This window comes from Phoxinus phoxinus, assembly GCF_949152265.1.
Source record: "Phoxinus phoxinus genome assembly, chromosome: 14".
Classification (NCBI taxonomy): domain Eukaryota; kingdom Metazoa; phylum Chordata; class Actinopteri; order Cypriniformes; family Leuciscidae; genus Phoxinus; species Phoxinus phoxinus.
The window spans coordinates 23,146,774-23,172,065 of NC_136889.1; the positions used below are offsets into that span (position 1 = coordinate 23,146,774).

Here is a 25,292-nt window from a genome sequence, read left to right on the forward strand (position 1 = left end):
CAAACGGGCTTTACGGCCGGTTTGTTGGCTGCTGAGTACACTGGTACAAACACGGAACTTAGGGCTGTACAAGCGGGAATCTTTGGTGGAAGTCCGGCCGCAGCGGGACCCGAACACCGTCTTTTTCCTAGCAGGGCTAGGATGGCGCCGAGGCCTCGGGCTTGATTGAGATCTTGGGCCGAGGACCACGCGGTGGCGGGCGGCGTCCGGCGGAGCGAGACCGTGGTCTCTCTCGGGCCTGTTGCTGCTGGGCCGGCGCGGCGGGCGCGGGGCGCTGCTGAGTTCGGGCAGGCGGCTGTTTAGGGCGGCCTGTTGCGGAACTGGAGCGCTTTGGCAGGAAATGTCTCATGGCCTGCGAAGTTTTCTGTACCTCGGCGAATCGGTCCGCGAAGTCCTTCACGGAGGATCCGAAGAGGCCAGCCGGTGAAATGGGGGCGTCGAGAAACGCAGAGCGCTCGGATTCCGCCATTTCAGAGAGAGTCAGCCATAAATGTCTCTCAGAAACAGTAGCTGTGGCCATAATCCTGCCGATGGCGTGTGCGGCGGACTTTGTAGCGCGAAGAGCTAGGTCTGTGGCGCTACGCAAGTCCGGAACACTGATCGCGCCCGGGCCTTCCTCGTCTAGCTTGCAGAGGAGGTTGGCCTGGTGGATTTGAAGCACCGCCATGGTGTGCAGCGCCGATGCAGCTTGTCCGGCGGCGGAATACACGCGACCGTTCAGAGCTGAAGACGTGCGGCAAGCTTTGGATGGTAGGACTCCCTTAGCCCGCCGTCCCGCAGAGGGTGGGCAAAGGTGAGTCGCTACCGCCTCCTCGACCGGAGGGAGAGCATGGTAGCCTCTGTCTCGGGCACCGTCCACTACGGAGAATGCTGGCGAGGCAGAAGTACGTACTCTGGCTGAAAATGGCGCCTTCCATGATTTCGCTACCTCTTCGTGAAGCTCAGGAAGAAACGGTGCGTGTCTGGAGGGGGGCGCAGCGCGGTCTCCAGAGAGGAAGCGTCCATCCAGCCGGTTGAGTGCAGGTTGTTCGGGCGTCGACCAATCGAGGCCGAGGCTCGACACGGCCTGTGTGAGCAGACGCATCAGTTCCGCCTCGATGCTGATCTTCCCTCCTCTGCGCTCTCGAACAGCGGGGGAGGGGAGGTCCACAGAGCTCGCCCAACCCTCGCTCTCCGAAGCGAGAAGCGAACAGCAATCATCATCTCCCTCTGATACAGCTTGCTGGTCGTCATCCATAACGGACAAAGCGGCGTGCTGCGGCTGTTGTCCGTCGGTGAGCGACTCGAGCGAGACGTTGAGAGGAGCTAGCGGCGGCGGCGGCGAGCTCCTCGTGGAGGGAGGTTCCGGGACCCGCTGAGCACGGCGCTTTTTACGGCGCGCCGCTACAGGGGGCGGTTGAGCAGCTTCGGCGAAAGATGCAAGGCGAGTCCGCAGAGTCGCGATTGGCATCATGTCGCAGTGATGGCAGCCGCCATCACCGAGAGCGATAGCTGCATGTTCCTCGCCCAAGCAGGAAACACATAACTCGTGGTGGTCCCCGTCGATGAGCGCGGCTCGGCAGGAGCCGCAGGAAAAGCGAGACATCTTTATAAAGACGCTCGTGCTCTTTTGTGAGGAAAAAGCGTGTGACGCGGTAGGCGAACACACACACAAAAACACACACAAAACTGAAAGGATATATCCACGCCGGAGAAGCGCAGCAGGGAACGGCGGCTGAAGGCGGCGAAGACCAGCGGCTTCAGGTAAGGGCTCGTCCTGTTGAGGTGCTTGTATCCAGACGGCTGTGGTGGCTCGAATCAATCCAGCGATGCGTGCAGCTTCGTTGAATTTAAGAAAATCGGCGTGTTAGACAGCTATGCTCGTATTTATAGGCCTAGGCCACGCCTGTTTGGGCGGGAGGTGACGCAGAAGGGCGCGAAGCGTCCTCATTGGTCAGCGTCCTGGCCTCGCATAGGCTGTGCTTTTCTGGCAGAGCAGCCAATGGGTGAGCTGTATTGCTCCGCCTAGGTTGTATGCTTCAGAAAAGCGTTTTACAATATTACAAAATTAAGGATTAATTTTTGGCTTCAATCTCGACAAAGAAATATCTTTCCCGTAGCGTTCTTTCGACGCAGTACGAGAGAACTCTACGTAAGAGAAACATATTTTCCACAAAAAAAATATTAAGCAAAACAACTGTTTTTAACATTGACAACAATAACAAAAAATGTTTTTTGAGGACCAAATCGGCATATTCGAATGATTTCTGATGGATCATGTGACTAAAGACTGTAGTAATAACGCTGAATATTCAGCTTTTCCATCATATGAATAAATTACATTTTACAATAAAATAGAAAAAATAAAATTTTTAATTGTAATAATGTTTAACAATGTAAATGTAGCAGCCTAAATGTAGCCTTGGTGAACATGAGGCTTCTTGCCGACTCCAAACTTAGGGACAGTAATGCATATTATTTTTATTTTTACAAAAAAAAATTTTTTTTCATTTAATGCATTTTATCAGTTAATCTGTTCCCTGGGAATAATTTTTGTCTTAATAATAGTTTTTCGTCCATGAAAACATTGGTTTGAACTGACTGTTGTGCACAGATCGAGAGGAGCCTGTTTGAAGTAACGATGAAGACGCTCAACTGCTACTATGCAGAGGCTGAAAAGATTGGCGGTCAGTCCTACCTGGAAGGCTGCCTGGCTTGTGCTACGGCCTACATCATCTTCCTGTGCATGGAGACACGCTATGAAAAGGTATCGAGATAGTCTTCTCCTGTTTCTTTTGCAATACACTCAACATTCATCAAGATGCCAATTCTGAGATGTAAGATTGAGAAACAACTGCAACCCATGGACGCCTTTGAAGATCAAAGAAGAGCATTCAGGCCTGGTCACCCAAGGATTCACAAAGAAACAAAACATTAGAAAGTTTGAACATTTTTGATGTGCCGGCCCATTTAAATCTGACCACACACGTTCGCATGTGGCAGATGGAAATCACTTTCTTTGAATAGCAGTCAAACGAAGTCGAGATAAGGTTTGATATGCGTGGTTATGCCCTACTTAGACAATAGTTCCATTGTGGCGAGCACCTGTCCACCAATGGGCAAACCTGACCGAATCATAACATGACATTCAGTGCTGCGTACTTCCAAAGGGCAGCTAATTTCTCCACACAGGTGTGCATCACCTGCACTGAGATAGAGCGGATGTAAAGTCTCTGCTATCTATCTCTCTCTCATACTATATTCATCTTCATGCTTTAACATGTTTGAAAAGTGACGTCGTTCATGCCTAACCCGCATTATGCAACTCTGAGGTCACATCAGGCCTTTTCAGAGAGTTATTTGTAAACTCCAGCCTATAAAAATGCCCACCTTAATGGCGAACTCTGATAAACTGCACCCAGCCATGATGAGCAGTTGTGTTTGTTGCTCCAGCTGACAGGAGGCCACACATGAGTGGACACGGATGAGTTCCCTCATGCCCCGGGCTAGCATGATAGCATCTTCCTCATCAAAGACGAGTGATTGCACACACAAGTCAGGGCAGCGGAGACTAAGATTTAGAGCGTGCTGCTCTGTCACACGTCTAGGCTCGAGACGGTAAATCACAGAATGACCTTTCATTCTGCACAGAAGCAGCAGTTTTCCACCTGTGGTAAACTAGTTGGAAATTTCACAGTTTTACTGTAAAGTCAACTTAATAAAAAAAACAATAATAAAGTTTAATAATGTGTGTGCATATACACTACCGGTCAAATGTTTAATAATTACTTTTTTATTGTGTTTTTGAAAGTAGTATCATGCTCAACAAAACACTATTGTTGTGAAAATTAAAGTTAAATTTAAAATAAATTATTTCTATTTGAATGTTTTTCAAATGTAATTTATTCCTGTGATTTTAAGATAAAAAAAAGATAAATTAATACTTTTATTTATTAAGGATGCATTAAATTAATCAAAAGTGACAGTAAAGATACAAAATGTTTCATCAAATAATCAAGAAAAAATCTATCATAGTTTCAACAAAAATATTACAGCAAAGTGTTTTCATTATATATGCACACACACACACACACACACACACGTGTGTGTGTGTGTGTACTGACAATTTGAAATTCAATTTAAAGGGGTGGTTGATTATGATTTCTCTTTTCTAGTTTAGTGTGTAATGTTGCTGTTTGAGCATAAACAAAATCTGCAAAGTTACGACGCTCAAAGTTCAAAGCAAATGGAGATTCTTTCTTTTAAAGAAATTGCTTTTTAAGGACTACAACAAACGGCTGATAGGGACTACACAACATTCCTCTAGGGTTGGTGATGTCACAAACCCTAAAATTTACATAAACCCTGCCCCCTGGAACGTGATTTATAAATGATTAAGACAGAATATGCTAATCAATGACTAGAAGATAAATACACATAAGCTACATAAATTCACCAACCATTCAGAAATGTTGTCTACATGATGTCACTTCTTCTTGAGTATCTCCATCTTTCTGTCTCCGGTTTGAATATAAAAGGCTAAAGGTTTTAAAAATGCTCAGTGCACGTCTGTGTGACGTAAGCTCCGCTCTCTTTGCCGGGAGCAGCAGCTCATTTGCATTTAAAGGGACAGACACAAAACGTTGCGTTTTTGCTCATACAAAAGTGACAACTTTAACATGCTATATAAAAAAAAAAAACTGTATGGTATTTTGAGCTAAAACTTCACATACACACTCTGGGGACATAAGAGATTTATTTTACATCTTGTGAAAAGGGCATTATACCACCCTTTTAAATCTGTAAATAAATAGGAGGTTTTAAAAATGTTTACTTGTTTACTTGTAATAGTTTTTCAAGTTAAAATGAAAAATAATAAAAGCAGTCTGTAATATTTCTAAGTCACTAATAAAATAAGCAAATGCAAAAAAAAGTGTTTGGTACATGTAAATGCAAGCTCCTGCAGCTTGAGTGCTGCTGCCATTAAAGCTAAAGGGCAACAGTACCAGTGTCACATTGTTAATGTGTTTTCTGTTGTGTCCATGGACTTTTAGGTTGTTTTTCTCATTCAGTGTTTTTTCCTCATCTCTGTCGTCATTTTCATTAGTTCATTTTCGTCACCTGTTTAGTTAATTAGTCATTGTTAATCATCATCATCATCACCTGTTGTACCCTCGTCATCCTCTGTGTATTTAAGTTCCTGTCTTTCACCTTTCAGTGGTCGGTCAATGTTTGTTTATGTTACGTTGTATTGGATGTGTTACCCAGCTGCCTGTACCCGTTTTTGTGTAAATGTATTATTAGTAAAAGTTTGAATTGGAGCTTTGTGCCTCTGCCTGTCTTCATCCGCACCATACCCGTGACAACCAGACACTGAGACATTCATGTTCATTTTTCACTTTAACTTTCCACTCAATTTATTATGCTGATATAAGTTGTAATGAAAAATCATTTCCACTGGTGGTCTCATGCTTTTGGACCTCCGTCCATATTTACATGGAATTTTTATCATGATAAATGAATGTCATTTTTGGGATAAATGCGTGCTTGTACACTTTGTTCTGGAAAAACGTATTTCACCTTTTGTTGCGCCAAGTAGCATATTAGCAGCATGTGTTGGATTTACTCCTGTGAGTCATTGCTCATCTTGAAGTTTGTTCATGGCCACTGAACTTCACTGAACAGATCTGTTTTCTTTCCTTATTGCAAACATCTCGTCCCTTTTCACGGACGGTTCTGTAGAGTGGAAAGCAAAGCGAAGCAAAGTGATGCACAGTTTCACCCCACTGGGGTAGAGAAACACAGGCAGCCTTTGCAACGCTCACTTGAAAAGTCAAACAAATAAACTTGAGTAAATAAGCTACTGTTAGATGCCTTTGATGTTTTTATAAATGTAATATAGTATATCATCTAATAATATAATTATAGCATTATTATTAAGCAGCACAACTGCTTTTAACATTGACAATAATAAGAAATGTTTCTTGGGCACCAAATCAGCATATTATAATGAATATTGCATATTATATGACAATTCTGAAGGATTTTATTCTAAAGGATTTTGTGACACTAGCTATGTTTTCATCCACCTATTTGTATGCCCATTTTGGGATATCGCATAAAAAAAACGCTGTAAGGAAATGCCAAGATGAACATAAATTCAAAAAATGTGCATACAACATTTATGCGCTCAATTCGCCTTTGGCTAAGCCATGCCCTAGAATGTAGATTGACCAATCACAGCGCAGCCAAGAACGAGCTCCCACAGAGGTCCGACACTTTTTCACAGCGCTCGATTGACTTTAACGCAGGCGTCTCATATTTTTGGTCTCGGCAGGCTATTACTGTCGTAGTTTTATCAAAAATATGGTTAAACGTTGTGCCTGGGGCAATTGTAACACAGATACGCGTTTCCCAGAGAGGTTGGAGGGGGGTGTCCGTTTTTTTTCCCTTCCCAAAACCGAAGTAATATACTGACAAGTGTCGTTTTTGGATTAAACTGTGTGGACGTCCTCACAGTCAGCGAAACCCCTCAAGGATCAACAAGCACACTTTTGTGTGCTCTATTTTTGCTTTTCACCTTACTGTGAAGTTATACTAGTTAGACAGTTTTATGTTATGATTTCGGTTCTCTACCCAAATTGTTGATACGCTAGCACACGCTGCTAATAAATACAACTTTATACTCGCGTAGTCCGTTTGCTTTGTAATAACGATTATAGAAGTGAAGAGACCACCCAGCTTTGCATGAACAGTGTTGTTCTTTATTGTTAGTCCCAGCCTCCGTCTCCATTAGGATATGCGGTGGTTCATTTTTTTGACTGTGACCGTTATGCTTTTGCCTCTATTTGGATGCCTTCTTGTTGCTTGCGTTTCACCTGTATGTATTGAATATAGCCTTCGAACGCATATTGCAGCCCCTTTTGCCTACTTCTATCGGACACTGTATTTGCTGCTTTATAAAAGTTTGATAAAATTCCGGAAGACCCGTCACAGCATAAGCCATGTTGATACCAAACCAGAGCCCAGATGAAGTTGTCGGAGGTAGCAAGAGTATCTAAGGCGGGTGGGGCTTAGCCAAAGGTGTTTTTTTTTTTTTTTTCGAAAAAAGACATGCAGGCATTCAAACGTTGGACAAATACTATTTATGGCACTCAGACAGGTGTTCTATGCAATTGACCTAACAGCAAAAAAAGAGATACATTTCTAGTTTCAACATTATTTGTGCTTCAGATATTCCTTTTTAAATGAAAAAAGTATCAGCTGTGTGCAAAGTGACCTAAATTTGGTTTTCGACCATGGAAAATGTGTACATTAAGCCACATTAAGAACTCCATATATCTGGTATTGAACCATCGAGGGCCTTTAAACTGTAAAAGGAAAGATTGTTAAGAACCAGAATCTAGAAGGATGTTGAGATACCTTTAATACTTCTTGAGCAGGCCAGGCATGCAAACTTGAGGCAAAAAAAGCAAAAAAACAGAAGAAGTGCTTTCTCACATTTTTTAACTGTCACCGTTGGCATATAATGCAACACATATGGCTAAAGTCAACAGATTTTATTAATAGACTTACCAATCTCTGAGCAAAAATAAAATGTGGATGCTGCTGTCTTTCTAAAGTATTTTTTACCCCCCCCTGTAATTTGGCTCCAAATGTGAAAACTGTCATTTTGACCCCCCTCTACAAAACAGTGGATTACTCCGTAAATATACATCCATGACTTGTAATTTTTTGGCTTTAATCACTATTCATGTTTGTCTTTCTACAGAAAAAATGATGAACCAAAATCAAAAATTTGAGCTGGGGACCTCTGGTTGATTTGCAACGGAATGACCCATTAACTAATTATATTTATTTTTATTATTTGACATTTTATGCTTCTATTTTTCATTTTGAACATTCTTTATTGTATAATGTTGCTGTTCGAGCATGAAAGGGTTCTGCAATTTGACAAAGCACAAAATCACTCCAAAAGGAGTTATTCTCTAACAATGCTTTTGGGAAACACACCCCTGAGCGGTACTAACAGACTGGGAAGAGAGGTCCTGCAATAATGTAAAATATGTGAAAAATAATGTGTTTTGAACATTCTTGAAAATGTTCAAAACATCCAAGAAAACATTCTTGGAGACCTCAAAAACTAAATCAAGGCTTTGTACAATGCCATTATATGACCTATTTGGCATTATAAAGTAATTATAATAATACTTATTATTATTATTATTTAAAAAAAAAATTACTCATTCTAGTTATACAAATATTTAAATGTATTTAAAAAGGCTATTCCATTAGAAAATACATTTAGGGAGTAACTTTGTATCTGTCGTAATTGAACGGATTGTGGAATTTGGGTGTTGCTTGCCAAAATGGAGCCAGCTGATTGGAGGGGAGCGAATGAAAAGTGAAGAGGGATTAATGATGTCAGCCAGCAAGGAAACTTGTTTCAATCATGCACAAACAGACAAGAAAATTGAATTAAGTAAATATGGGTAATATTTATTTTATTTAGAATGATTTATAAAACTATATTGTTATCAATAGTTATCGGCCTTGATGTGAACTGGCCTATTAGTAGTAAGGGAATTCGATTAGTAAGGGAATTATGATAACATTTATTTTCCTCTGTTTGTCCTCCTAACTCCTGTCGTTTCTCTGACTCCCACAGATACTGAAAAAGATCAGCATGTATATTCAGGAGCAAAATGAGAAGGTATATGCACCCAGAGGTTTGCTCCTCACAGACCCCATCGAGAGAGGTATGAGAGTGGTATCCTTTGTAAACAGTCCGGGATGGTTTTCAGCCTTACGTTATACTTTTTTGAAGTGTTGACACTGCCACAAACAGCTGAGCATGATCTAGTTGTGAACTTTGATGACTTATTCTGTTTGTTTGCTGAAAATACTTTGTTATTTTAGCTGTCACTTCAAGCCAAGTTACTTTCTCATGATCATGTTTTCCTTTCACTTCTGATATTCCCAAAAAAAAAAAAAAAAAAAAAAACCAGTAAGACGATTTATATTTGCTTTGGCACAGCATGATGTCAGTCAACACTGTTGTGATTGTGTGCCTTCTATTTGTTCCAAAGTGGGAAGTCACACTTTCATAAGAGTTACATACTACACAAAGAATATAACTTCACCTTCAGACGTTTAGCAGAGGTGACACTTTAATATGTTGATTTAAAGCAGAGAAGAAAATCTTCCGTATTTTGTAGGCGATTCTTTCCATTTTCCAGTACCATGGTTGTAGCTAGGAAACTGTGTGAGACCAAAAAGCTGCCTGAGGCCAGACCTGATTGGAAACACTTTGTCTGTGTGATTAAAGAATAAGGAAAGTTTGTCAAGACAAACAACTTTAAGTGTTTGACAGCTGGAGTTTGAAGTCATTCACATTTCAAGCCAAACTGAACATCCGTCAGTGGGATTTATTGGGATAACATTTCAAATCAATATAAACAAAAAGGAAAATAATATTATCAAAAAGGGAACAATCTAGTTTTGTTGCATCACAACAAACTGATTGCTTCCAGTGCACATTTAACCCAAATGGTGTCATTAATGAAATTTGTCCTAATTAAATATTACTTGAGATGTATGTAGTTGTAATAATATCTCAAATATCTACATTATTTTAACTTCTAATTTAATAACTCAAAATAATTAAGTACAAAATTTAGGCTGTGGGAATTTTAAGCCCTTCTTCTAAAATAAATTAGTTGCACTACCATTTCTAAAATTTGGGCAAGAAAAATCAAAATATCCTAATAAAAAAAAAGTTTCCACAAAAAACATAGACTTTTTTTTGTTTAAAGCTAGGGTAGGTAATCCTGTTCAGAAACATTTTTTTTTATACTGGGTGAAATGGTCCTTCCATTCTGATAGTAGTCAATACATTATGTGTTCAGAAAAAGGAATGAAACAAATCTGAGCTGATTTGAGCTGACAAAGCTGACAAATCTGAACAAAGCTGTAGGACAGTAAAAACTCTGACCAGTCACTGCCATTCGGTGCAACTGGATCAACCAGTTGCACCGAACCATCAACCATCAACCATCACTGGTAGGTACATGCAGCTGACTCCAAATGTGGATGTGCGTTCATGTTTGTGGGGGGGCGTAGCTTTGGACGGAGCACTGACAGGAGGGGGCGGAGCTTAGAAGAGGTGCCACTTTCAAATCTGGCTAGCTCTCCAACATTACCTACCCTAGCTTTAATTTTTGAGTTGAAAATTGAGTTCCCTTTCGAAAGGGAACTCACACTGAGTCGAATGACGCTAGGGGAACGCCTCAGGCGTGACAGGTGTCTGAAGTCACTATCAAATCACGGCAATCATATTGACCGGCGACAGCCCGCGAATCATTAACGTGAATGATTAACATGCGACCTGCAAGTATATAAGGGGGCGTTGCAAACATGACAAACCATCTTATCGTCTTCAGGGACTGTCTGTTTGAATGCTACTTCAAAGAAAATACGGTGAGAAAGAAAATGAAAAGTACAGCGAAGGCCGATTGCTTTCAAAAGTGTGCCGACCCGTGCCCAAGGTTTTTGACGCCGGGTGACACACACGAACTGTGCGTTTTCTGCCTGTGAGAAGAGCACGCACGGGAGGTTCTCGAGGGGGCCCTCTGTGCAAACTGTGAGCGTCTTTCTTTGAAAATGCTCCACTCTCGTCTGGCCCTCTTCTCGAGTGAAAGAGGGTTCAGCATCTGGACCTCGTGGTTCAGGTCCCACTCGTGCCGAGGCAGAGCGGTGACTTGCATCATGGGACTCTCAGATGGAGCTCGTCAATCACCTTGAGAGGGCTGTGAACCTCTCGGATGATCCGACGACTGACGAGGGCGTGCTGCAGGTCGATGAGGAAGACTTTTCGCCTACTGCTCCTGCAGCTAGTGCTCTTCAGGACGAGCAGGAGATGGCTGAGGAGTTTGATAACCAAGTAGATCCTGAACCCCCTCAGCCACCCTGCCCCTTGTATGTAGAGCTGGTGGATGTTATGGAGCATGCCGCCGGCAGGCTGCAGCTGCCATGGCAACGCGCTAGAGGAGAGACCGCTCGCGGCAGACTTGACGATCGGTTTCTTCCCTGGCCATAGACCACCAGCTCAGGTGAGCGTTCCATTTCTCCCTGACATTCAAACTGAGTCGAGAGGGCATGGAAGAACTCATACTCTGCCCGTTTCCACCAACATCAGCGGGCTAGTTTCGCTGATGTTGAAGGGATCGGAGAGCATGGGTGCGTGTCGATGCCGCCCATTGACGCGATGTTTGCAAACTATCTTGTGTCTGGGCAGGCCTGACCAGGCCTCCCTGAAGGGGAGTTCCCCACATACTGTGGTTATCAGGTAGTAGGCCTCACCAGGCCTCCCTGTGAGTGGTTTCCTAGCAGTGCTGGGTTCAGGAAGCTAGTGGCCTCTTGCTATCAGTTCAGCCGGCCTTAACAGGCAGCTGCTGAAGGCGAGCTTGCCCCTGGCTCGACTTAAGTGTTCATTCTCTGCTACTGGTTCCCTCCCGGAACCTCTTTTCCTGCCTACAGCCTGGTTTGCCTACCAGGCGGACCATGTGCTCCCCTTTACCGAGGGTCACTATGAGCATGCAGACTCCTGAGTCTGGTCAGACAGTCATAGACCTCTCGTGATGCCTCCCAGTTAGATCAGCCCTTAGGCCTTCACAGGCCTCCTCAGTGTTTTGAAACACAAAGATCCGTGGGTAGATCCGTGGATTGAGTAGGGAAACTCCCCTCGCTGGCAAGGGTTGGAAAGCACTATGCTGAGTCTTCGGGATATCCCATCTCTGAGATCCGGGCCGAGTGGTTCATTGCCAGCTTCGCAGTCCCTCAGGTTGGATACCTTACCTAAAGGCAAGTGTCCAGAGGTTTTGTCTTCGGACAGACAGGAAGTGGCCAGACTAAGTGTCTATGTAACTGATGCCAGGTCAGGCCGTCCAGGTGGCATTTCGGGGTGAGTACGTTTCCCTGAATAGTGATTGGCTGGGATTCCTTTGGGTTCCCTAGCCTCTTTCCCTAGAAGGGACCCCTTCTAATTGGAAGCTGTGGTTCCAGGCCCTGAGCAGGCCCAGGTAGGCCTTTCATTTAACCATGTTTATGGAGGTTTTCCTGCGAGGCTTATAGCTTGGGCAATGACCGTAGGGAATGCTGTCACTGACAGCCCAGTGTGACCTGAGGGTGAGTGGTTCTAGCGTTTCATTTGAATTTGCTAGTTCTGACAGTTGTCACTGCCACCTGGTATGCACTCCCCTTAGCATGGCGGCGTGGGTATATCGTTCCCCTAGCGTCATTCGACGCAGTGCAAGTTCCCTTTCGAAAGGTAACGTCTCAGGTTACACTGCGTCTCTTTGCCATGCCTCGGGGCCTACCTACCAAACAGTCCCTTCAGACGATAAGGTGATTTGTCATGTTTGCAAGTCGCCCTTATATACTTGCAGGTCGCACTTTAATCATTCACGTTAATGATTGACGGGCTGTCGCCGGTCAATATGATTGCCGTGATTTGATAGTGATTTCAGACACCTGTCACGCCTGAGGCGTTCCCCTAGCGTCATTCGATGCAGTGTCTTGTTCCCTGTTCTCAGGGAACATAGATTACAGTCGTAACCCGAGACGTTTCAACATTGATAATAATATTAAATGTTTCTTGAGCAGCAAATCAACATATTATAATTATTTGTGTGACACTAGTTCAGAGGTGGGTAGAGTATCCAAAAACTGTACTCAAGTAAAAGTACAAGTACTTCTAGAAATATTTACTCAAAGTAAAAGTAAAAGTAACAATCTTAATAGTTACTTGAGTAAGAGTAAAAAAGTATCCAATGAGAAAACTACTCAAGTAGTTAGTTACTAGTTACTTCGGATCATAGGCCGATATATATGATATATATATAAAACATGATATTATTTAGATATTTTTTATTTAAATGACTATTATTATCATAATTAGTATCCAATGAGAAAAGTATCCAATGAGAAAACTACTCAAGTAGCTATAGTTAGTTACTTCGGATCATAGGCCTATATATACTATGATATATATATATATAAAACATGATATTATTTAGATATTTTTTATTTAAATGACTATTATCATAATTAGATAGGCTATCTTTGCCACAAAAACAGAAGAGACAAGCATTATTTCTGCCATCTGTAGCCCGAAAATCATTGCCTGTCCTTTGGTTTGTATAATAGTAACTTATACAACTACAGTTGGATTATTAGACAATGTCGAAATATAGTGTATCTGCAGAGTTTTGCATTTAAAGGCATGTAAAGGGAAACATTGACACAGAGAAGAAAGAGTTAAAACTCTTCACATGTGCTCGCGCTGACCGGTAGGCTACTGAACATCTGAACACAAACGTGTTTCAGTGCGTGCAGGAAACTGAACAGATCATACAAACTGATTCGCGAACCGATTTAGACAGATCTGCCCACTTGTTTGATGAAGTCTTTGAACAGAATCGACTCAAAAGAGTGACTCATTTGTGAATTGAGCATCGCTCATGCCCAGAAAAAAGATACAGCGCGCTTGGAATAAACTACGCATTTAACAACACGTATTGCATTAAAATAAAGTAACGAGAGGAACATCGCTCAACGTAACGAAGTAAAAGTACCGTTTTTTTATTAGAAATGTACTCGAGTAAAAGTAAAAAGTACCCACATTTAAATCTACTCTTAAAAGTACAATTTTTCCCAAAAAATACTCAAGTAAATGTAACGAAGTAAATGTACTTCGTTACTACCCACCTCTGCACTAGTTACAGTATATTATGTGCATTTTGTTATATCACATGAAAAAAAAAACTGTATGGATTGTGGAAATGTAAAGATATGCATAAATTCTAAAAATGCGCATTAAAAACGTATGCGCTCCATTGAGGCGGAATATTTTTTAATCTGATAAGAAAACATGCGCATAAACCACATTGGAAACACATTTACCAAATAAATCCCTCAATGCGCAACAAAAAAAACTCATGTGACTTTGCCTCAACAGTGGATGTGATTGGATTACTGGACTAATCAGCGAACCAATCGCATTGCACAGCATCTCAAATGTTGGTTGGATCATTCTGAAATGCCGGAGCCATAAAAAATGTCCCAAAAGTGTCTGACATGATTGCGTTCACAAACACCAAGCATCCGAACACAAGATAACATGACAGCGTTTATTGCGTTTCGTCTGTATTTGTGATGTAGGACAAAAAGAGCCACAGTAGCTTTTCAGTCCATTTTTATTACAGACACGTTTTTTCCCTTGAACACATGGGATGGAAAATGCTTTATTAGCGAATGTTTTATGTGATATTCCAATTTTGCACATAAGTAAAATTTGCAACTTTGGATGAAAACATAGTTCTTCGACAAACGCCAAATTACACTAGATCAGTGTGTAAAGCCTGTGTTTGTTGAAGCAGCTTGAAAATGTTTCTCAACATTATACATCCAACTGGTATCATGGGAGTGTTTGAAATGTTGCTGTTTGTTGGGTCAGTGGGAACTAGACTAATTGTTTCTAAGCAACTAACCTAATGTGATGTTTCTGCATTGCTCCTGTCAAGTCTTTTGATGCATGGCTGAATACTTGTCAGTTTGCAGATATCAGGCTTAACACACAGCATGTTCCCCAATAGCCTACTAGTTGCCTTGGCAACCCATTCCCTTTTTTGATTATTATTTTGGCTTAAACTTTTTTTCTTTTTTCCAGAATATGTTTAAAAAGAATTATCATGTAATGAAATTTCAGTGTCTTTCAAGCAACCAGCGCCCACACTTTAGGGAACCCTGCTGTAGAGAGATCTGGGTGTGTTTCCTCTCTCTCTAGGTCTAATATATGTCAGTATTGTTGAGGTATGACAGTAAATGCACCCTCAAAAGATCATCCAGGAACATATTATTCTTGGATCCCATAATTTTGGGTGATTCCTTTTGGGAAATCTATCCAGTGGACCATCAAGCTAGTTTGGCAATACTGGTTCTTCTCCTTCCCGCTGACTGCAGGCCCGTCTGGCTTTGGCAGGCCTTTGTCAGCTCACAGCCCTGCAGATTCCAACCAGCTGTCACCTTAGGAGCAATGGGCAAACAATAGCTGCCATTCAGTTCCTACCACACTGACCACCAGTAACTCATCGCAGGGCTTTGGTTTAGCTCACAGGAAAGACATTTTCAAGTTAAATGAAATGAAACAGTTGATGGGTTAAATTCCATTATTGCTATGCTACCGAGTTTGCAAAATATTGCATATTCTCAACATCTGATTAGGTCTAACTTTCTTGTGGAGAGGGAATGCATTTAACAGCTGTGCAACTCTCATCTGAATCCATTTTAGGATCCAGATTGGAGTCTTGTGGAATTTAGTGCATGTCTGTCAGCTTTGAGGTTATATGTACTTTGTAAAATAAACGTTAATCAGAATTACACTACCGTTAAAAAGTTTGTAAAGAGTCGGTAAGATTGTTTAAATGTTTATAGAAGAAGTGTCTTATGCTCACCAAGGATGCTTTTATTTTCTAATCAGAAAAAAAATACCTGTAAAAACAGTAATATTCTGAAATATCATTGCACTGTAAAAAATAAGTGTTTTCTATATTATTTTAAAATGTAATTTATTCTTGTGATGGCAAAGCTGAATTTTCAGCACCATTACTCAAGTTTTCAGTGTCACATGATCCTTCAGAAATCATTCTAATATGCTGATTTGCTGCTCAAGAACTATTTATTTGTATTATCAATATTGGAAACAGTTGTGCTGCATAATATTTTTGTGGAAACCCTGAATCTATCTTCTTTTATTTTAAGTTATTAATTTCTTTAAAAATAAAATTGACCTTACACCTTTGAACAGTTGTGCACTTATTTTAATTCTCTTCTGGGAAATTAATGAGTATCGATCTTGAATTCATGGGCATATGTTTTATTTAATATAATAATAAAATTGTCATGAATTCTGTTGACTACTATTTTGAAAAGCGTTGTGTAATGACATAAGTGTGTGTGAGTTTGCTACTCCTATTTCATTTGCTTTATTGCTGCTTACTAACTCCTGCCATACACCCCAAATTGGTGAAAAGGATTAGGCTCTTTTTTAGTTTTTTGGTATCTTTGGTCATGAAGATGGCTGTTGCTAACGTGCCTTTCACAAGTTTTTTCCTGCTTTGTCCTAGTCTTGTGTAGCTATTCCTTAAAGGTACACTGTGTAAGAATTTATCCAATCTAGCGGTGAAATTGTATTTTGCATTCAAACGAATAGTGCTCTCTAGCGCATAGCTTTTTTTGAATGTGTGTTGCACATTTACATTTATGCATTTGGCAGACTCTTTTATCCAAAGCGACTTACATTGCATTTTCAAGGTACACATTTTACATTCTTTTCAAAACTTGCTTTCCCTGGGAATCGAACCCATGACCTTGGCGTTGCAAATGTCAACGCTCTACTGTTTGAGCTACAGGTGTTGCAACTACAGTAGCCGTTATGTACCAAGAAGCTATGACAGTAGCACTTCCAATAGCACTTCATCGAGTTTTCTTTCTACCTTTACTGTCAAAGATACTAGAAAAGGCAGTATCTTCACAACTGTTTCTTTTTAGCAAGAAATATCTGCGAGGATTTTCAATCAGGATTTAGACCGAACCATAGTACTGTGACAGCTCTCATTAGAGTCACAAATGATTTGCTCTTATCATCCGATTGTGGTTGTATCTCTCTATTAGTGTTACTGGATCTTAGTGCTGCATTTGATACCGTCGACCACAACATTCTTTTGAATAGACTCGAAAATGATGTTGGCATTAGTGGAATTGCACTAGCATGGTGTAAATCATACTTATCTGGGCCCGGTTCCCCAAAACGTTCTTATCGCTTATGTAGATCTTAACCTATTCCTTAACCTCTCTCTTAACGTTATGGCACGATTCTCAATACATTCGTACGCTAAGTATATCTTCTGTAAGTCACACTTTCGTAAGGTTGGTCTGGACCATTCGTAAGATCTCTCTTAGCGTTGTTTGAGCTCAAGACGCTAGTCGCCGCCACTGTGCAGCAGTCTTTAGAAATCAGCGCAGCGCAGTACAAGTCAAACTATGGTATGTTGACAATGTTGTGGCTAAACAATGATTTTATGTTATGGACATTTTAAGACTAATAATAAAATATTTTCGCAATGGATACAGGCCTATTTATGAAGTTGACTTTATTTGGTATCAGAACTAATATGGTGGTAATTAGCCTAGGCTATTTCGTAATGTCATTAAAGCGTTTAAATTGGCAATCACTTTTTATAATTCAAATTTGGAAAACAATTTGGCTCTAAATGGCTAAGATCTATAAATGGGTAAGCATGGTGGTGTCCAGTAAGCGACCATGGCAGCGATCCAACGTGTCCTTTTATTGAATCAAAGACGGCGCCCTTGGTGGTGAAGCTTGGTGCCCTTTTTTTATGTTGCTTCCCCACCATATTCCGTATCTAACTCTCTCTCTCTGTTCATTGTAGATAGATTGCTTTTTATTGAAAACATTAACCAATGGCAATCAATACTGCATTAAACAGAAGTATCTGCAGCTGCTTGCCAAACAATTCTGATTGTAAAGTACCTAACCATTAATATAAAAGTGTATTACATAATTTTTAGAAGTTGTTAAACCCATGTCAAGAAGCCGCACAAGTGGCACAACGGGATAAGGAGGGTGGATGATTAGCGAGGGATACCCGGTTCGTCACAACATATCGTGTGAACATATTACTGACAATTTGATAATTTAATTAATAGTCTATATTTTACTGATAACTTAAACTATGTTAAAATAAATGTTACTGGAATAATTTGAGGAATGTTTCATTTGCATAGAACGTGTTGTCTTTCTTAACGCCGTAATGCACCTTCGCGTGAAGTGGAAAATCGATTCCTGAGCAATCGATGCCAACTAATTCAGCACCTTCACTTGGGACAGCGCCTTTGTAACTTCGAACGTAAGAGGCAGCGTGTTAAGAAGCTTCCTAAGGGAAACTTCGGGGAACACACTTAGGAACATAAACTACTTTGGTAAGATATATCTTTCGAGTCTTCTTAGCGCGCTAAGAGTGCGCGTTATCAGGGAACCGGGCCCTGAACGTTATCAGTTTGTAGCAGTAAATTAAGAGATGTCTTATCGATCAAAAGTTCAGTAAGGTGTACCAAAAGGCTCAGTACTAGGGCCGTTGCTGTTCACTCTGTACATGCTACCCTTAGGAGATATCATTAGAAAGCATGGCATTAGTTTTCACTGTTATGCTGATGATACTCAGCTCTATATTTCTTCACACCCTGACGAAACTTACCAATTCACAAAATTAACGGAATGCATAGCTGCTATAACAAAACTGGATGACTAGCAATTTCCTACTACATAATTCTGAAAAAAAAACAGAGATTCTAATTATTGGACAAAAAACTTCTTCCCGTAATAACCTAGATTACTGTCTAACACTTGATGGCTGCTCTGTCAAGTCCTTGTTGTCGATTAGGAACCTGTATGTGCTCTTTGATACCAAACTTTCATTTGAAAGTCACGTGTCTAGTACCTGTAAAACTGCATTTTTTTCATCTTAAAAATATATCTAAATTACGTCATATGCTCTCAATGAAAAATGCAGAACAATTAGTTCATGCGTGCATGACATCAAGGCTAGATTATTGTAATGCTATTATGGGTGGTTGCCCTGCATGCTTAATAAACAAACTACACCTGGTCCAAAATGCAGCAGCTAGAGCATATTAGCCCGGTTCTGTCAACTCTGCATTGGCTCCCTATTAAATGTCGTATAAATGGTAAAATATTGGTGATTACTTACAAAGCACTAAATGGTTTAGCTCCCCAGTACTTGAGCAAGCTCTTATCACATTATAGTCCTTCACGTCTATTGCGATCTCAAAATTCCGGCCAGTTGATAATACCTAGAATATCAAAATCGACTGCTAGTGGTAGATCCTTTTCCTATTTAGTACCAAAACTTTGGAACAATCTTCCTAACATTGTCCGGGAAGCAGACACACTCTGTCAGTTCAAATCTAGATAAAAAAAAACATCTCTTTGGCCTAGCATAAACATAACACATTATAGACTTCTATAACTCAATGTTAGGCTGGATAGTTTAGATCAGCCGGAACCGGGAACACTTCCCATAAACCCTGATGTACTTGGTACATCATAAGAAGGATGGCGTCTACGCTAATATTAGTCTCTCTGTTTATCCCGAGGTTTACCGCAGTCCGCCGGATCCAGGCCGTATCCGGATCTGATGAAGGATCTGCGCCTGGACACGACGACAACGCAGTCCTGAAGTGTCAACTAGACTTTCCCCTGTGAAGGCCTCCTTCCCTTCCCTTGACCTCTGTACAGAATACTCAATTTGTTTTGTTCCGCGTTATGTTTAGGGGCGTGACAATGTCCCTTTGACTGATTGCGTGCATCTAATAAATGATTCATTCAAGAATGTTGTGAATGTTTACTGCAATGGAGCTGCAAACGTCACATATTTTTGAAAATCCAGTGTTTAGTTGACCCTGATAATCGCTCATTGTCACAGTTGTAAATCCATGTGCTCTGCAATTCGCCGTCACGACGGCTTTGTTTCCAGGCAGACCGTTAAAGACACATGGAGCACATGTCTCCCGGAAATCCTGTAGAATTCAAACAATCAAATGACAACTTCGAAACTTCTGAAGAGTTTTCCATTTTGTGTGCCATATGCATCAGACGTTCAGCCAACGCTCCGTGCGTGTAACGTCTGAGGCTGAGACCCTGTGAGCCCGCGATGCTATTCAGATCATGGTTGTGGATTTTTAAAAATTATCTGTGTGTTACTGATCCAGTACTGGCCAGACAAAAGACGGAGAGCAGTACTGCTTCACTGCCTCAGTACAGAGGGACAATGGATTTTCTACTCATTGCGTAATACAGGTAACGACGTACAGAAAGCCTACTTTGTGCCAAAAGTCAACATAGTAGTTAAACGCCACACCTTCCATAAATGCTGTCAGGTGCCTCACAAAAAGTTTTACAGTTGTTTCAATTTGAGTTCGGCACCAGTACCAGAAATGATTTGTGTTGTTGATCAGTTAAATGATTGTGACGTATTCAAGAGCACACATTTGGATGTTTATCAGCAAAGGTTTCCCTACATGACCACTCAGTTATTGCTTTGTTCTGCATTGTGTACAAAGTGGGGAATTATCTAATGTCTGAACTGCATGAGAGGATTGAAAACAATCAAGTCCTCCCTCCTAATGCCCTTCTTTCAGTGCACTGTTGCTGAGTCAACTGAGTTTGAATGTACTAAAAACATTATACAATGCGTAAAGCTGGATGAAACCGTCACACCTGTGCCCCAAAAACTTTGCCGTCTGCCACTCTCTGTTCGTAGTGCTGTGTCAGGGGAATTAAATCGCTTGCAAACAGCTGGGGTGATAGAAGGTATTCACACCTCTGCATGTGCGTCACAGAACAATTCTTGTTGATCTCAGAGAGCCAAATAAAGCATTGATTATGGACTATTTTCCATTGTCATACTGTACATGGATGAACTACTCTCTGCTTTAAAGGTTTCTACTGTTTTCTCTACCATCGACCTGGCTAATGATTACTACCAAGTGCTGCTGCATGAGGACAGTCGTAACCTCACAGCCTTTATTACTCACAACGGACTGTTCTTTTTTTTGTTGTGCTCCTTATGGATTGGCTTCAGCGCCTGCGGCATTTCAGAAGATGATGACCATCTCCTGACTGTCATACTGGACAACATTATCATTCCAAGGGCATGACATGCATGACAAATCACTTTAAGCGGTCTCACCACGACTAGAAGCTGTGTGTCGCTTCCGGCAAACCAACCTGCTGTTCTTTGGTCATACTGTATCAGCAGAGGGTCTTCTTTTTGATGAATCACATGTCCAGGCGATTCAAAATCCCCCTGCTGATTATCTATCACGTTTGCCCTTTCCTGCTTTTCCTGCGGATGGTGCTGTTGCTCCAGCTCCTGCTGATGATGAGGAATTTGTTGCTTTTCTATCTGCCGCCTGTGGTTCTCTGTCTGCTGCTGATGTTGATGCAGCATGTGCTTCTTGTCCTGCTCTAACCAAACTTTGTACACAGATTACTAGTGGTTGGCCTCCATCACCAAAGGGATTGGCCGTTGAGTTGTCGTTGTGTTATAAACTGCGTCTGGAACTGGTCTGTTAAGGACAGCTTCATCTTTCGGGGCTCACGGCTGATTGCACCTGCTTCTCTTTGGTCTGTGGTTGTCTCCATAGCACACAAGGGACATTGGGGAGAGGTGAGAGCCAAACAATACCTTTGTGTTCTCTGTTGGTGGCCAGGGATGGATGCTCAGGTTCATGATGCTGTCTGTTCATGCTACGTGTTTCAGCTCAATGACCATTTGACACTGCTCCATCTGACTGCAGGTTTTCTATAACCTTAATGGACTATTACAGCAAATGGCCTGAGGTCTCCTTTGCTCGCACTGTTGCTACTGATTCTGTGGTTTAGTTTCTGTCATCAGTCTTCAGTCGCCATGGAAATCCATTGAGTATAGTCAGTCACTGGTAATGGTGTTCAGTTTAAATCTGCTGCTTTCGTTGCTTGTCTGGAACGAAGGAATATTCGTCACCATCGTTCATCTCTCTATACTACCCGACAGCTATGGTATATATGGTGTTGTAGAGAGGTTCAACCATGTGTTCAAACACACTGTCCAAATGGCCATCTAGCAAAATATGAAATCTGTGGTAACCGACTTCTCACAGGTGTACCGTGCCACTCCACTTGCTGCAACTGGTGCTTATCCTGTTCCGCTACTCTATAGCAGGCAAATGCGCACAAAACTGTCTATGTGTAGTCTAATGGATATGACTGTTCGTTGAAGGCTTACATGGCTGCAATACAAAATGAAAAAGTACACTGATGCTAACTTGCTGTCCTTGTTTTTCAGGAGGAGGGTAAAGTGAGGATATGGAACCCTTTGCATTTTCCTAAGGGACAATAAAAGTTTACTGAGTTCAGTTGCCAAAAGATTTGGGGTGGGTACATACATTCTTAGTGATGACATGGAATGAATGATGACATGGAATGCTTCCCCTCTCACTGCATTTCCATGGACACCAAGATCTCCTAATAACACTGCTCAACACACACACACACACACACACTCATACCACTAGACCTAAACGTGATGTTTAGTAGCCTATATAGTTGCTTAAAGGACTATGTTACTTACTGTAGATCTGGTGTGTTGTTCTGGACCTTATGTGTGGATGTGTCTGCATTGCTGATGCAACTCTAATGTACTGTTTGTTTGCTTTTTGTTATCTTGTATGAAACAGTAGGGTTTAAGGAACACTATTTAATGGGTTCAATCACATGAAGTAATGAAATGTATTTGAATGCAATGTAAGTCTCTTTGGATTAAATCATCTGACAAATCCATAAATGTAAACATGACACCACCTGCTATTGGCTATTTTTTTAAAGGTTAGAAAGCTTTGATATATTCACTCAAATGTCCACAAATTAAAATATGACCACAAAAACAAGAATACTGATTGCAATAAATTTCATAGATATGGGAAGAAGGAGGCAGGAACTGGCAAAAGATAAGTGTAACTTTAATGGCAAAATAAACATAAAGTAGACGAAAGTAAGCGGCAGCCACTCACGGTCGACTGTCGCATGTAAACATGATAAAACAACATTAGGTCCTAGGCCTGCTACTATCTCGTCTTCCATTGTCTTCATTCCTCCTTTTATCCTTAACATTCGCTCCACCGGCCTCGCTCCACTCCCATATTTTTAATACTGTATTTAGACTTCTCATACCAGCACTGTTATGTTTCAACATTGCAAATTTCAACCCTTGACTGTGGCCGTTCAGATCGAAATCTCCATCTTCGAGGACAGTGGCTCCACCAGCTCCAGCTCTAGTGGAAGTTCTCCGACCAATAGCATGGCTCAATGACTGGAGGAGCAGCACCAGGGGTATGGGTACAGGGGGGTCTGTACGCTCCCCAAGATCCGCATGTTGAAACATGAGAGCACCAGATTTTAAATACTGAGTGAGAGAGAGGAAGTACAGGTACTGCTCACTCACTCGCTTCTTCCAAACAACAAGCGCAAAGCCAGGAGCTTTAACTCACAAACACAACTCCCCTTCCCCGTCTCATTTAATTCAACCTCCTTTGCATTTCCATTAAGTGACAGATTTAAGTTGATCAGACGATAATTAAATAAAGAGGGCTAGCAATGGTTGGAGTGCTTTCTACAGATTTCTCACTGTGCCTTAGCTCTGGAAAATCAGGTTAAGATGGTTTTTGAAACAACATGATAGCTGATTTATAGGTAGTCTAAGATGGCAATTAGATGGTTTACCATGTTCCAAAAACCTATACTGGCATGACCAACTGATAGCTGTAGGCTACGTCTACACTAATCTGGGTACATTTAAAAATGCATTTTTTTTTCTTCTTTGTGTGGTCTTTTCGTCCACACTGAGACAGCGTTTTTGTCCTGCTTAAACAGAGCTTTCTGAAGACAATCTGCCAAGTGGATAAATCGTCCCCTTGGAATTATAAGGTTCTATCTGCATTCTGACTGGTTTTGAGATATTAAGCTTTAAAGTTTTTGCATTCCATTCGACCGTGTAGAAAGAACCTTTTTTTAGTTTCTAAATAAAAAGTTCCAAAATGTACACAACTTAAAAAACAACATCACATAATGTAAATAAGTTGTCACAGAATAAGAATATGTGAATAACTCAATTTTGACAAAAATGTCAGATAGAACATTATAATTCCAAGGGGACGAAATGTAAAAATGCAGTTTTCACTTTATCGTGTAAACTGTAAAATCTTAGGTATTTGAAAAGGATAGCGCATGTTTAGTTATGTGACGCATATTATACTGTACTTATAGATATCTATGTTTATACCGGTATGTGCCTGCTTTGTGCTATTCACTTTCACAGTGTTGCTAAAGATAAATGCTACTTTGTACAATCTTCATATTACATTCCTGCAAAAACAACAAAAAATTACTCACAATTGCAGTCCTATGGCAAACCATGAGGGCAGTTGCGTTTTAGTCAATATGTGGAATGGCGATTAAATGCGACCTGAACGCACCAGTAATGGTGCGTTCACACCGGACGCGAATAGCGTGTCAGGCGCGAGTCATTTCAATGTTAAGTCAATGCAAAGACGCGTTACGCGTGTAACGCGTCTTTGCATTGACTTAACATTGAAATCACTCGCGCCTGACGCGCTATTCGCGTCCGGTGTGTGGGTGCAGTAAGTGTGTTTTGCAAATAAAATAATCATGCAAGAAGATTAGCGTAAGAACTTTATGATGTCTGGTCTCTCAGTCCCGGATAGCAACATAGTGTCGGCCCAGATCCGGCACACATCTGGTACACGTGAAATCCACACTTACCAGGGGCCTCATTTATAACCGCTGCGTACGCACAAAACAGGACCTGAAAGAGGCGTATGCTACTTCCGACGCATAAGTTGTGATTTATAAAAACAAACTTGACGGGAAAATTTGCGCACCTGAACCACCCCTTTAACATACCGGACACCTATTCAGCCTGTTGTTTTGTGTGCTATTGTGTAGTTGAATAACTTGCCTTTCTAGATGAAACTGTTCTTGGTCTTGGATTTTGTGAAATAAATTTCTAAATAAATGCGACTTATAGTCCAGTGCGACTTATATATGTTTTTTTCTTCTTCATGACGCATTTTTTGACTGATGTGACTTATAGTCCGGAAAATACGGTAAACTAATGTTAATGTTTTAAGATAGTTGCAGATAGCAGATTGTCAGAGAAAATAGTTTTGTGCAAATAATGCACAACAAGGTCTATCTGTCTCCATTAAAAATATAAATCAATTACAAATACTATTTGGCCAGTGGAAAAGATTGAGAAAAACTTTCTCTGAAATGTATTTTACACTATTTTATTTATTTATTCAAAAACAAGGCAATGATATGATGATACTAAATGATTTGTATTAATGTAATTTGATGGCACATCCGTATTTAATATTTTTCTAGTGTCGTGTACCGTTAAACATGTTATCACGTGGATGAATGCAAATGATATGCAGATGAGGATATGCATAGTAAAACTAGGCGTTGTAAGCTCCATATATGGTTATTTCGGGGAGGAGTCGCATGTGCGCACAATCTTTCGCTGACTGGGATTTACAAAGTGAATTCTGCGCAGGTTCTGGCTACGCCATTTTTGGCTTTCGGGCGCACGTAC

The 25,292-nt window shown here is 41.1% G+C and overlaps 1 protein-coding gene across 2 annotated transcripts in view; it reads left to right on the forward strand.

Moving 5' to 3' along the window:
• Positions 1–25,292, forward strand: part of golga7bb (golgin A7 family, member Bb) — a 74,295-nt gene that overhangs the window by 25,695 nt on the left and 23,308 nt on the right. The window contains exons 3-5 of one of the 2 annotated variants that reach the window (XM_079635706.1): positions 2,594–2,746; positions 8,648–8,749; positions 22,905–23,008. In XM_079635706.1, coding sequence (XP_079491832.1) covers positions 2,594–2,746; positions 8,648–8,749; positions 22,905–22,988 — 339 coding nt within the window. In that variant the 3' untranslated portion in view covers positions 22,989–23,008. Of the gene's footprint in view, positions 1–2,593; positions 2,747–8,647; positions 8,750–17,888; positions 19,465–22,904; positions 23,009–25,292 lie in introns of those variants that run through there. The other variant, XM_079635707.1, reaches the window with a different exon arrangement.